Source organism: Scyliorhinus canicula, chromosome 28 (assembly GCF_902713615.1).
Source record: "Scyliorhinus canicula chromosome 28, sScyCan1.1, whole genome shotgun sequence".
NCBI lineage: Eukaryota > Metazoa > Chordata > Chondrichthyes > Carcharhiniformes > Scyliorhinidae > Scyliorhinus > Scyliorhinus canicula.
In genome coordinates this window covers 4,941,326-4,951,628 of record NC_052173.1, presented here as the reverse complement: position 1 = coordinate 4,951,628, position 10,303 = coordinate 4,941,326, and the positions used below count along the sequence as shown (strand labels likewise).

Here is a 10,303-nt window from a genome sequence, read left to right as displayed (position 1 = left end):
AATGGGATGAGTGTGTTTGGGGAGTGTAATGTGTGTGTGAGGCTGGGATGAGTGTGTGTGGGGAGTGTAATGTGTGTGTGAGGCTGGGATGAGTGTGTGTGGGGATTGTAACGTGTGTGTGAGGCTGGGATGAGTGTGTGTGGGGAGTGTAATGTGTATGTGCGGCTGGGATGAGTGTGTGTGGGGAGTGTAAGGTGTGTGCGGCTGGGATGAGTGTGTGTTGGGAGTGTAATGTGCGTGTGCGGCTGGGATGAGTGTGTGTGGGGATTGTAACGTGTGTGTGAGGCTGGGATGAGTGTGTGTGGGGAGTGTAATGTGTGTGTGCGGCTGGGATGAGTGTGTGTGGTGAGTATAATGTGTGTGCGAGGCTGGGATGAGTGTGTGTGGGGAGTGTAATGTGTGTGTGGGGCTGGGATGAGAGTGTGTGGGGAGTGTAATGTGTGTGTGGGGCTGGGATGAGTGTGTGTGGGGAGTGTAATGTGTGTGTGGGGCTGGGATGAGTGTGTGTGGGGAGTGTAATGTGTGTGTGCGGCTGGGATGAGTGTGTGTGGGGAGTGTCATGTGTGTGAGAGGTTGGGATGAGTGTGTATGGGGTGTGTAATGTGTGTGTGCGGCTGGGATGAATGTGTGTGGGGAGTGTAATGTGTGTGTGGGGCTGGGATGAGTGTGTGTGGGGAGTGTAATGTGTGTGTGTGGCTGGGATGAGTGTGTGTGGGGAGTGTAATGTGTGTGTGTGGCTGGGATGAGTGTGTGTGGGGAGTGTAATGTGTGTGTGCGGCTGGGATGAGTGTGTGTGGGGAGTGTAATGTGTGTGTGTGGCTGGGATGAGTGTGTGTGGGGAGTGTAATGTGTGTGTGGGGCTGGGATGAGTGTGTGTGGGGAGTGTAATGTGTGTGGGGCTGGGATGAGTGTGTGTGGGGAGTGTAATGTGTGTGTGCGGCTGGGATGAGTGTGTGTGGGGAGTGTAATGTGTGTGGGGCTGGGATGAGTGTGTGAGAGGAGTGTAATGTGTGTGTGCGGCTGGGATGAGTGTGTGTGGGGAGTGTAATGTGTGTGTGCGGCTGGGATGAGTGTGTGTGGGGAGTGTAATGTGTGTGGGGGGCTGGGATGAGTGTGTGTGGGGAGTGTAATGTGTGTGTGTGGCTGGGATGAGTGTGTGTGGGGAGTGTAATGTGTGTGGGGCTGGGATGAGTGTGTGTGGGGAGTGTAATGTGTGTGTGCGGCTGGGATGAGTGTGTGTGGGGAGTGTAATGTGTGTGTGGCTGGGATGAGTGTGTGTGGGGAGTGTAATGTGTGTGTGCGGCTGGGATGAGTGTGTGTGGGGAGTATGATGTGTGTGTGCGGCTGGGATGAGTGTGTGTGGGGAGTGTAATGTGTGTGTGGGGCTGGGATGAGTGTGTGTGGGGAGTGTAATGTGTGTGTGAGGCTGGGATGAGTGTGTGTGGGGAGTGTAATGTGTGTGTGCGGCTGGGATTATGGATTGTGGGGAGTGTAATGTGTGTGAGGCTGGGATGAGTGTGTGTGGGGAGTGTAATGTGTGTGTGAGGCTGGGATGAGTGTGGGGAGTGTAATGTGTGTGTGGGGCTGGGATGAGTGTGTGTGGGGAGTGTAATGTGTGTGCGGCTGGGATGAGTGTGTGTGGGAGTGTAATGTGTGTGGGGCTGGGATGACTGTGTGTGGGGAGTGTAATGTGTGTGAGGCTGGGATGAGTGTGTGTGGGGAGTGTAATGTGTGTGTGCGGCTGGGATGAGTGTGAGTGGGGAGTGTAATGTGTGTGCGCGGCTGGGATGAGTGTGTGTGGGGAGTGTAATGTGTGTGTACGGCTGGGATGAGTGTGTGTGGGGAGTGTAATGTGTGTGTGGGGCTGGGATGAGTGTGTGTGGGGAGTGTAATGTGTGTGTGTGGCTGGGATGAGTGTGTGTGGGGAGTGTAATGTGTGTGTGGGGCTGGGATGAGTGTGTGTGGGGAGTGTAATGTGTGTGCGGCTGGGATGAGTGTGTGTGGGGAGTGTAATGTGTGTGTGTGGCTGGGATGAGTGTGTGTGGGGAGTGTAATGTGTGTGTGGGGCTGGGATGAGTGTGTGTGGGGAGTGTAATGTGTGTGTGGGGCTGGGATGAGTGTGTGTGGGGAGTGTAATGTGTGTGTGCGGCTGGGATGAGTGTGTGTGGGGAGTGTAATGTGTGTGCGCGGCTGGGATGAGTGTGTGTGGGGAGTGTAATGTCTGTGTGTGGCTGGGATGAGTGTGTGTGGGGAGTGTAATGTGTGTGTGCGGCTGGGATGAGTGTGTGTGGGGAGTGTAATGTGTGTGTGCGGCTGGGATGAGTGTGTGTGGGGAGCGTAATGTGTGTGTGTGGCTGGGATGAGTGTGTGTGGGGAGTGTAATGTGTGTGTGCGGCTGGGATGAGTGTGTGTGGGGAGTGTAATGTGTGTGTGCGGCTGGGATGAGTGTGTGTGGGGAGTGTAATGTGTGTGTGGCTGGGATGAGTGTGTGTGGGGACTGTAATGTGTGTGGGGGGCTGCAGCTTGTCAGCCTCCCGAGTGTCAATCACGGACCTGGTGAATCCGACACCGTTTCCCATTGGAATCGATTGTGTTCCACGCGGCGCCGGTGCTGCCTCTCCACAGTCGCTGAATAGATCCAGGTACGGACCCAGTTTTGCTGTCATGAAAGTCCACGAATCCTGCTGCGGTGTCAACACTTCGTCTCAGGAACGGAGAATCCATTTCTCCCCATCTCCGTTTTAAATGGCGACCCCTTATTTTGAAAGAGTGGCAAATTAGCTCTTTGGGAAATCTTTTGAGAGATGATGTTGAATTAAAAAGTGGGAATTGTGCAATCTCACTGGGTGGAATCTTCCGTTCTGGATTCCAGGGGTGGGATTCTCCCCTCCCCTACCCAGCGGGGCGGGGGGCTCGGCGTAGCGGGGTGGCATCAACCACTCCGGCGTCGGGCCTCCCCAAAGGCGCACCTTTGGGGGCTAGGCCCACGGCGGAGTGGTTGGCGCCACGCCGACTGGCGGCAAAACCGCCAACGGCCTTTGATGCCCGCCGGCCGGCATCGGGGCTGGCCGAAAGGCCTTCGCCGGTTCGCGCATGCGCCGGTGCGTCAGCGGCCGCTGACGTCACCATCGGCGCATGCGCGGTATGGGGGTATCTTCCGCCTCCGCCATGGTGGAGGCCGTGGTGGCGGCGGAAGAAAAAGAGTGATCCCACGGTACTGGCCCGCCCGGTGATCGGTGGGCCCCGATCACGGGCCAGGCCACCGTGGGGGCACCCCGGGGGCCCGCTCGCGCCGCCAATCCCACCGCCACCAGAGGTGGTTTAAACCATGCCGGCGGGAGAGGCCTCTCAGCGGCGGGACTTCAGCCCATCGCGGGCCGGAGAATCGCTGCGGGGGGCATGCCAATCGGCAGGGCGCGATTCCCGCTCCCGCCGATTCCCGGGTGGCGGAGAATTCTGGCCACGGCGGGGGCGGGATTTACGCCGGCCCCGGGCGATTCTCCGACCCTGCGGGGGTCGGAGAAATCCGCCCCAGGTCCGGTGGTCAGTGAGAAAGTCGACGGGGCAGCACGGTAGCATGGTGGTTAGCATAAATGCTTCACAGCTGCAGGGTCCCAGGTTCGATTCCCGGCTGGGTCACTGTCTGTGCAGAATCTGCACATCCTCCCCGTGTGTGCGTGGGTTTCCTCCGGGTGCTCCGGTTTCCTCCCACAGTCCAAAGATGTGCGGTTTAGGTGGATTGGCCATGATAAATTGCCCTTAGTGTCCAAAATTGCCCTTAGTGTTGGGTGGGGTTACTGGGTTATGGGGATAGGGTGGAGGTGTTAACCTTGGGTAGGGGTGCTCTTTCCAAGAGCCGGTGCAGACTCGATGGGCCGAATGGCCTCCTTCTGCACTGTAAATTCTATGATTCTATGATTCCCGCTGGGCTGCGGGACGGCGGAACGGGCGCGACTTTCCGCTGCTCAGTGCAATTATTATGCGCCGCAAACAGCGTCGCGAATTCCGAGGGGGTGTGGGGGCGGGTAGGAAGTCACCTGCCCTGCCGTTAACCCATGGGGGGAGGGTCAAAGGTCCCGGCACCGTATTTAAAGGACCTCCGGACAGGCATTCCCTCATCGTAGGCCAGGAACTCCGCATTGCTCGTCCTTACCGCTGCAGTTCATCCTGAACGGGAAGAGATGAGCTGCCTGATTTTCTCTTCTGAGCTGAGTGGATCTGGAGACTTCCGGAAACTTCCCAGCCCGTCTGACCCCGGGGCTGACGGGAACGTCTAAACAGTTGACTCGCATTTTGGTGTTGAATTAAACATCGGAAGAATCCAGCGTACACTATTATCCTTTATAAATGATCATTTATTTACAGACATGAATTTCTAACAGAATCACATCAGCAAATCTGATATAACAATTAAGGATCGGTAGAATGGTGATTGGTTTAATCAAACTGTCGGTGCTAAGTAATAAGAGCTAAAAGCGATCTTTCAATTCTGACCCTTAACTCTGTATGTCTCAATTATACAAAAGTTGTCCGTTGTCTGATGGGATCAACAGGGCCTGTGCCATGGGTAATGGCCGACCAATTTTGGCCAATCTCCACGTGTGAGGGGACATGGCAAGTCTAATTGATGGTAGTCAAAGGAACTCGTAGAGTGGATGAAGAGAAACTATTTCTTCTGGCGGGGCTGGGGCAGGGGGCGTTTGGGCCATGGGGGCACAACTTGGAGCATTAAGAGATTATGGAACCAAGCTGGATAGTGAATGTTAAGACACAGATCAGACATTCGTATGGAGAAATAGGCTTGAGAGGCAGATAGGCCTCTTCCCGTATCCATGTTCCATTGGGGGCAATGCAGTAGAAGGCTCAACTGGTGACAAAGATCCTCGCAAGACTTTTCTCTCTGGGGAGTGATCAGGAGCTTTGGATTAAGTTTCTCCTCTGAGTTTAGGAGAGCTGGAAGCTTCTGGAAACGTCGCAGACTGTTTGGTTCCATTACACAATTCACAGCAGCGGATCTTGATGTTGATTAGCTTTAATCACAATATTATTTGCACAAAAAAAAGGGGGGGATGTGGCACAGTTGCAATGTCACTGGACTAGCAATCCAGAAGCTCTGGGGACAAGGGTTCAAATCCCATGGTGGAATTTAAATTCAATTAATAAAATCTGGAATTGGTAATGATCGCAGGGGCGGCACAGTGGTTAGCACTGCTGCTTCACAGCTCCAGGGTTCCAGGTTCGATTCCGGCTTGGGTGACTGTCTGTGTGGAGTCTGCACATCCTCCCCGTGTCTGTGTGGGTTTCCTCCGGGTGCTCCGGTTTCCTCCCACAGTCCAAAGATGTGCAGGGTGAGGTCAGGCATTGTCAAAGTCGGGGGCGCGACCTGTGGGTGGGTCGTGGGCGTGTGTCGGGAGGGTCACGGAGCCGTCTGTCGCGGCGCTCCCGATTGCGCAAATCCGCGTGCAACAGCCGCAGCAGCCGGCTGTTAATAACGCCGGCTGCAAGCGGCCTTCAAAATGGCCACGAACATATTTTTAAAAATGGGGCCACACTGCGCATGCGTAACGCTCATCGGTGCACCAATGAGCGGGTACGCATGCGCAGTACGGCAACATTTTAAAAATACGGTCGCAGCCTTTATTTTTACAAGTGCGGGAGAGTTTTTATTTGATAAAGGTTTACAGGAAAAAAGTGCAGAAACTGAAAATGTTTTCATCCTCGAGAAATTGAAGGTTAACCACATTTCACCTGAACATTACAAGGTAAGAGAAAATGGTGGATCGCGCCGGTCAGCCGGCGTGGGCCATGAGGGTCGGCCGGGTTGGGTCACGAAGGTCGGCCGGGTTGGGTCCCGAAGGTCGGCCGGGTTGGGTAGCGAAGGTCGGCCGGGTTGGGTCGCGAAGGTCGGCCGGGTTGGGTCCCGAAGGTCGGCCGGGTTGGGCCATGAAGTTCGGCCGGCGTGGGTCGCGAAGGTCGGCCGGGTTGGGTCCCGAAGGTCGGCCGGGTTGGGTCGCGAAGGTCGGCCGGGTTGGGTCCCGAAGGTCGGCCGGGTTGGGTCCCGAAGGTCGGCCGGGTTGGGTCGGGAAGGTCGGCCGGGTTGGGTCGGGAAGGTCGGCCGGGTTGGGTCGGGAAGGTCGGCCGGGTTGGGTCGGGAAGGTCGGCCGGGTTGGGTCGCGAAGGTCGGCCGGGTTGGGTCGCGAAGGTCGGCCGGGTTGGGTCGCGAAGGTCGGCCGGGTTGGGTCGCGAAGGTCGGCCGGGTTGGGTCGGGAAGGTCGGCCGGGTTGGGTCGCGAAGGTCGGCCGGGTTGGGTCGCGAAGGTCGGCCGGGTTGGGTCGCGAAGGTCGGCCGGGTTGGGTCCCGAAGGTCGGCCGGGTTGGGTCGCGAAGGTCGGCCGGGTTGGGTCGCGAAGGTCGGCCGGGTTGGGTCGCGAAGGTCGGCCGGGTTGGGTCGCGAAGGTCGGCCGGGTTGGGTCCCGAAGGTCGGCCGGGTTGGGTCGCGAAGGTCGGCCGGGTTGGGTCGCGAAGGTCGGCCGGGTTGGGTCCCGAAGGTTGGGCGGCGTGGGTCCCGAAGGTCGGCCGGGTTGGGTCCCGAAGGTCGGCCGGGTTGGGTCCCGAAGGTCGGCCGGGTTGGGTCGCGAAGGTCAGCCGGGTTGGGCCGCGAAGGTCGGCCGGGTTGGGTCGCGAAGGTCGGCCGGGTTGGGTCGCGAAGGTCGGCCGGGTTGGGTCGCGAAGGTCGGCCGGGTTGGGTCCCGAAGGTCGGCCGGGTTGGGTCGCGAAGGTCGGCCGGGTTGGGTCGCGAAGGTCGGCCGGGTTGGGTCGCGAAGGTCGGCCGGGTTGGGTCGCGAAGGTCGGCCGGGTTGGGTCCCGAAGGTCGGCCGGGTTGGGTCGCGAAGGTCGGCCGGGTTGGGTCGCGAAGGTCGGCCGGGTTGGGTCCCGAAGGTCGGGCGGCGTGGGTCCCGAAGGTCGGCCGGGTTGGGTCCCGAAGGTCGGCCGGGTTGGGTCCCGAAGGTTGGCCGGGTTGGGTCGCGAAGGTCGGCCGGCGTGGGTCCCGAAGGTCGGCCGGGTTGGGTCCCGAAGGTCGGCCGGGTTGGGTCGCGAAGGTCGGCCGGCGTGGGCCGCGAAAGTCGGCCTGGTTGGGTCGCGAAGGTCGGCCGGGTTGGGTCCCGAAGGTCGGCCGGGTTGGGTCGCGAAGGTCGGCCGGGTTGGGTCGCGAAGATCGGCCGGCGTGGGCCGCGAAGGTCGGCCGGGTTGGGTCGCGAAGGTCGGCCGGGTTGGGTCCCGAAGGACGGCCGGGGTGGGTCCCGAAGGTCGGCCGGCGTGGGTCGCGAAGGTCGGCCGGGTTGGGTCGCGAAGGTCGGCCGGGTTGGGTCGCAAAGGTCGGCCGGGTTGGGTCGCGAAGGTCGGCCGGGTTGGGTCGCGAAGGTCGGCCGGGTTGGGCCGTGAAGGTCGGCCGGGTTGGGTCACGAAGATCGGCCGGGTTGGGTAGCGAAGGTCGGCCGGGTTGGGTCGCGAAGGTCGGCCGGGTTGGGTCCCGAAGGTCGGCCGGGTTGGGCCATGAAGTTCGGCCGGCGTGGGTCGCGAAGGTCGGCCGGGTTGGGTCCCGAAGGTCGGCCGGGTTGGGTCCCGAAGGTCGGCCGGGTTGGGTCGCGAAGGTCGGCCGGGTTGGGTCCCGAAGGTCGGCCGGGTTGGGTCCCGAAGGTCGGCCGGGTTGGGTCGGGAAGGTCGGCCGGGTTGGGTCGGGAAGGTCGGCCGGGTTGGGTCGGGAAGGTCGGCCGGGTTGGGTCGGGAAGGTCGGCCGGGTTGGGTCGCGAAGGTCGGCCGGGTTGGGTCGCGAAGGTCGGCCGGGTTGGGTCGCGAAGGTCGGCCGGGTTGGGTCGCGAAGGTCGGCCGGGTTGGGTCGCGAAGGTCGGCCGGGTTGGGTCGCGAAGGTCGGCCGGGTTGGGTCGCGAAGGTCGGCCGGGTTGGGTCGCGAAGGTCGGCCGGGTTGGGTCCCGAAGGTCGGCCGGGTTGGGTCGCGAAGGTCGGCCGGGGTGGGTCGCGAAGGTCGGCCGGGTTGGGTCGCGAAGGTCGGCCGGGTTGGGTCGCGAAGGTCGGCCGGGTTGGGTCCCGAAGGTCGGCCGGGTTGGGTCGCGAAGGTCGGCCGGGTTGGGTCGCGAAGGTCGGCCGGGTTGGGTCGCGAAGGTCGGCCGGGTTGGGTCCCGAAGGTCGGCCGGGTTGGGCCATGAAGTTCGGCCGGCGTGGGTCGCGAAGGTCGGCCGGGTTGGGTCCCGAAGGTCGGCCGGGTTGGGTCCCGAAGGTCGGCCGGGTTGGGTCGCGAAGGTCGGCCGGGTCGAAGGTCGGCCGGGTTGGGTCCCGAAGGTCGGCCGGGTTGGGTCGGGAAGGTCGGCCGGGTTGGGTCGGGAAGGTCGGCCGGGTTGGGTCGGGAAGGTCGGCCGGGTTGGGTCGGGAAGGTCGGCCGGGTTGGGTCGCGAAGGTCGGCCGGGTTGGGTCGCGAAGGTCGGCCGGGTTGGGTCGCGAAGGTCGGCCGGGTTGGGTCGCGAAGGTCGGCCGGGTTGGGTCGCGAAGGTCGGCCGGGTTGGGTCGCGAAGGTCGGCCGGGTTGGGTCGCGAAGGTCGGCCGGGGTGGGTCGCGAAGGTCGGCCGGGTTGGGTCGCGAAGGTCGGCCGGGTTGGGTCCCGAAGGTCGGCCGGGTTGGGTCGCGAAGGTCGGCCGGGTTGGGTCGCGAAGGTCGGCCGGGTTGGGTCGCGAAGGTCGGCCGGGTTGGGTCGCGAAGGTCGGCCGGGTTGGGTCCCGAAGGTCGGCCGGGTTGGGTCGCGAAGGTCGGCCGGGTTGGGTCGCGAAGGTCGGCCGGGTTGGGTCCCGAAGGTCGGGCGGCGTGGGTCCCGAAGGTCGGCCGGGTTGGGTCCCGAAGGTCGGCCGGGTTGGGTCCCGAAGGTCGGCCGGGTTGGGTCGCGAAGGTCGGCCGGGTTGGGCCGCGAAGGTCGGCCGGGTTGGGTCGCGAAGGTCGGCCGGGTTGGGTCGCGAAGGTCGGCCGGGTTGGGTCGCGAAGGTCGGCCGGGTTGGGTCGCGAAGGTCGGCCGGGTTGGGTCGCGAAGGTCGGCCGGGTTGGGTCGCGAAGGTCGGCCGGGTTGGGTCCCGAAGGTCGGCCGGGTTGGGTCCCGAAGGTCGGCCGGGTTGGGTCGCGAAGGTCGGTCGGGTTGGGCCGCGAAGGTCGGCCGGGTTGGGTCGCGAAGGTCGGCCGGGTTGGATCGCGAAGGTCGGCCGGGTTGGGTCGCGAAGGTCGGCCGGGTTGGGCCGCGAAGGCCGGCCGGGTTGGGTCCCGAAGGTTGGCCGGGTTGGGTCGCGAAGGTCGGCCGGCGTGGGTCCCGAAGGTCGGCCGGGTTGGGTCCCGAAGGTCGGCCGGGTTGGGTCGCGAAGGTCGGCCGGCGTGGGCCGCGAAAGTCGGCCTGGTTGGGTCGCGAAGGTCGGCCGGGTTGGGTCGCGAAGGTCGGCCGGGTTGGGTCGCGAAGGTCGGCCGGGTTGGGTCGCGAAGATCGGCCGGCGTGGGCCGCGAAGGTCGGCCGGGTTGGGTCGCGAAGGTCGGCCGGGTTGGGTCCCGAAGGTCGGCCGGGTTGGGTCACGAAGATCGGCCGGCGTGGGTCGCGAAGGTCGGCCGGGTTGGGTCGCGAAGGTCGGCCGGGTTGGGTCGCGAAGGTCGGCCGGGTTGGGTCGCGAAGGTCGGCCGGGTTGGGTCGCGAAGGTCGGCCGGGTTGGGTCGCGAAGGTCGGCCGGGTTGGGTCGCGAAGGTTGGCCGGGTTGGGTCCCGAAGGTCGGCCGGGTTGGGTCACGAAGGTCGGCCGGGTTGGGTCCCGAAGGTCGGCCGGGTTGGGTCACGAAGGTCGGCCGGGTTGGGTCGCGAAGTTCGGCCGGGGTGGGTCACGAAGGTTGGCCGGGTTGGGTCACGAAGGTCGGCCGGGTTGGGTCACGAAGGTCTGCCTGCGTGGGTCACGAAGATCGGCCGGGTTGGGTTGCGAAGGTTGGCCGGCGTGGGTCACGAAGATCGGCCGGGTTGGGTCACGAAGATCGGCCGGGTTGGGTTGCGAAGGTCGGCCGGCGTGGGTCGCGAAGATCAGCCGGCGTGGTTCGCCAAGGTTGGCTGGTTGGTAAAAAAGGTCCCCGGAGAAAACGTTTGAAAAACATTGGGTTAGGTGGATTGGCCATGCTAAATTGTCCATCAATGTGGTTACAGGGATCGGGTGGGGGATTGGGCCTGGGCTAGGGTGCTCTTTTGGGGGCAAGGTCGGTGCAGACTCGATGGGCCGAATC

The 10,303-nt window shown here is 62.7% G+C and overlaps 1 protein-coding gene across 1 annotated transcript in view; it reads left to right on the top strand.

The window, feature by feature from the left end:
- Positions 1-4,277, top strand: part of LOC119958081 (nck-associated protein 1-like) — a 75,959-nt gene extending 71,682 nt beyond the window's left edge. The window contains exon 17 of the mRNA XM_038786307.1: positions 4,125-4,277. Coding sequence (XP_038642235.1) covers positions 4,125-4,277 — 153 coding nt within the window. The remainder of the gene's footprint in view (positions 1-4,124) is intronic.
- Positions 4,278-10,303: the final 6,026 nt, after the last annotated feature.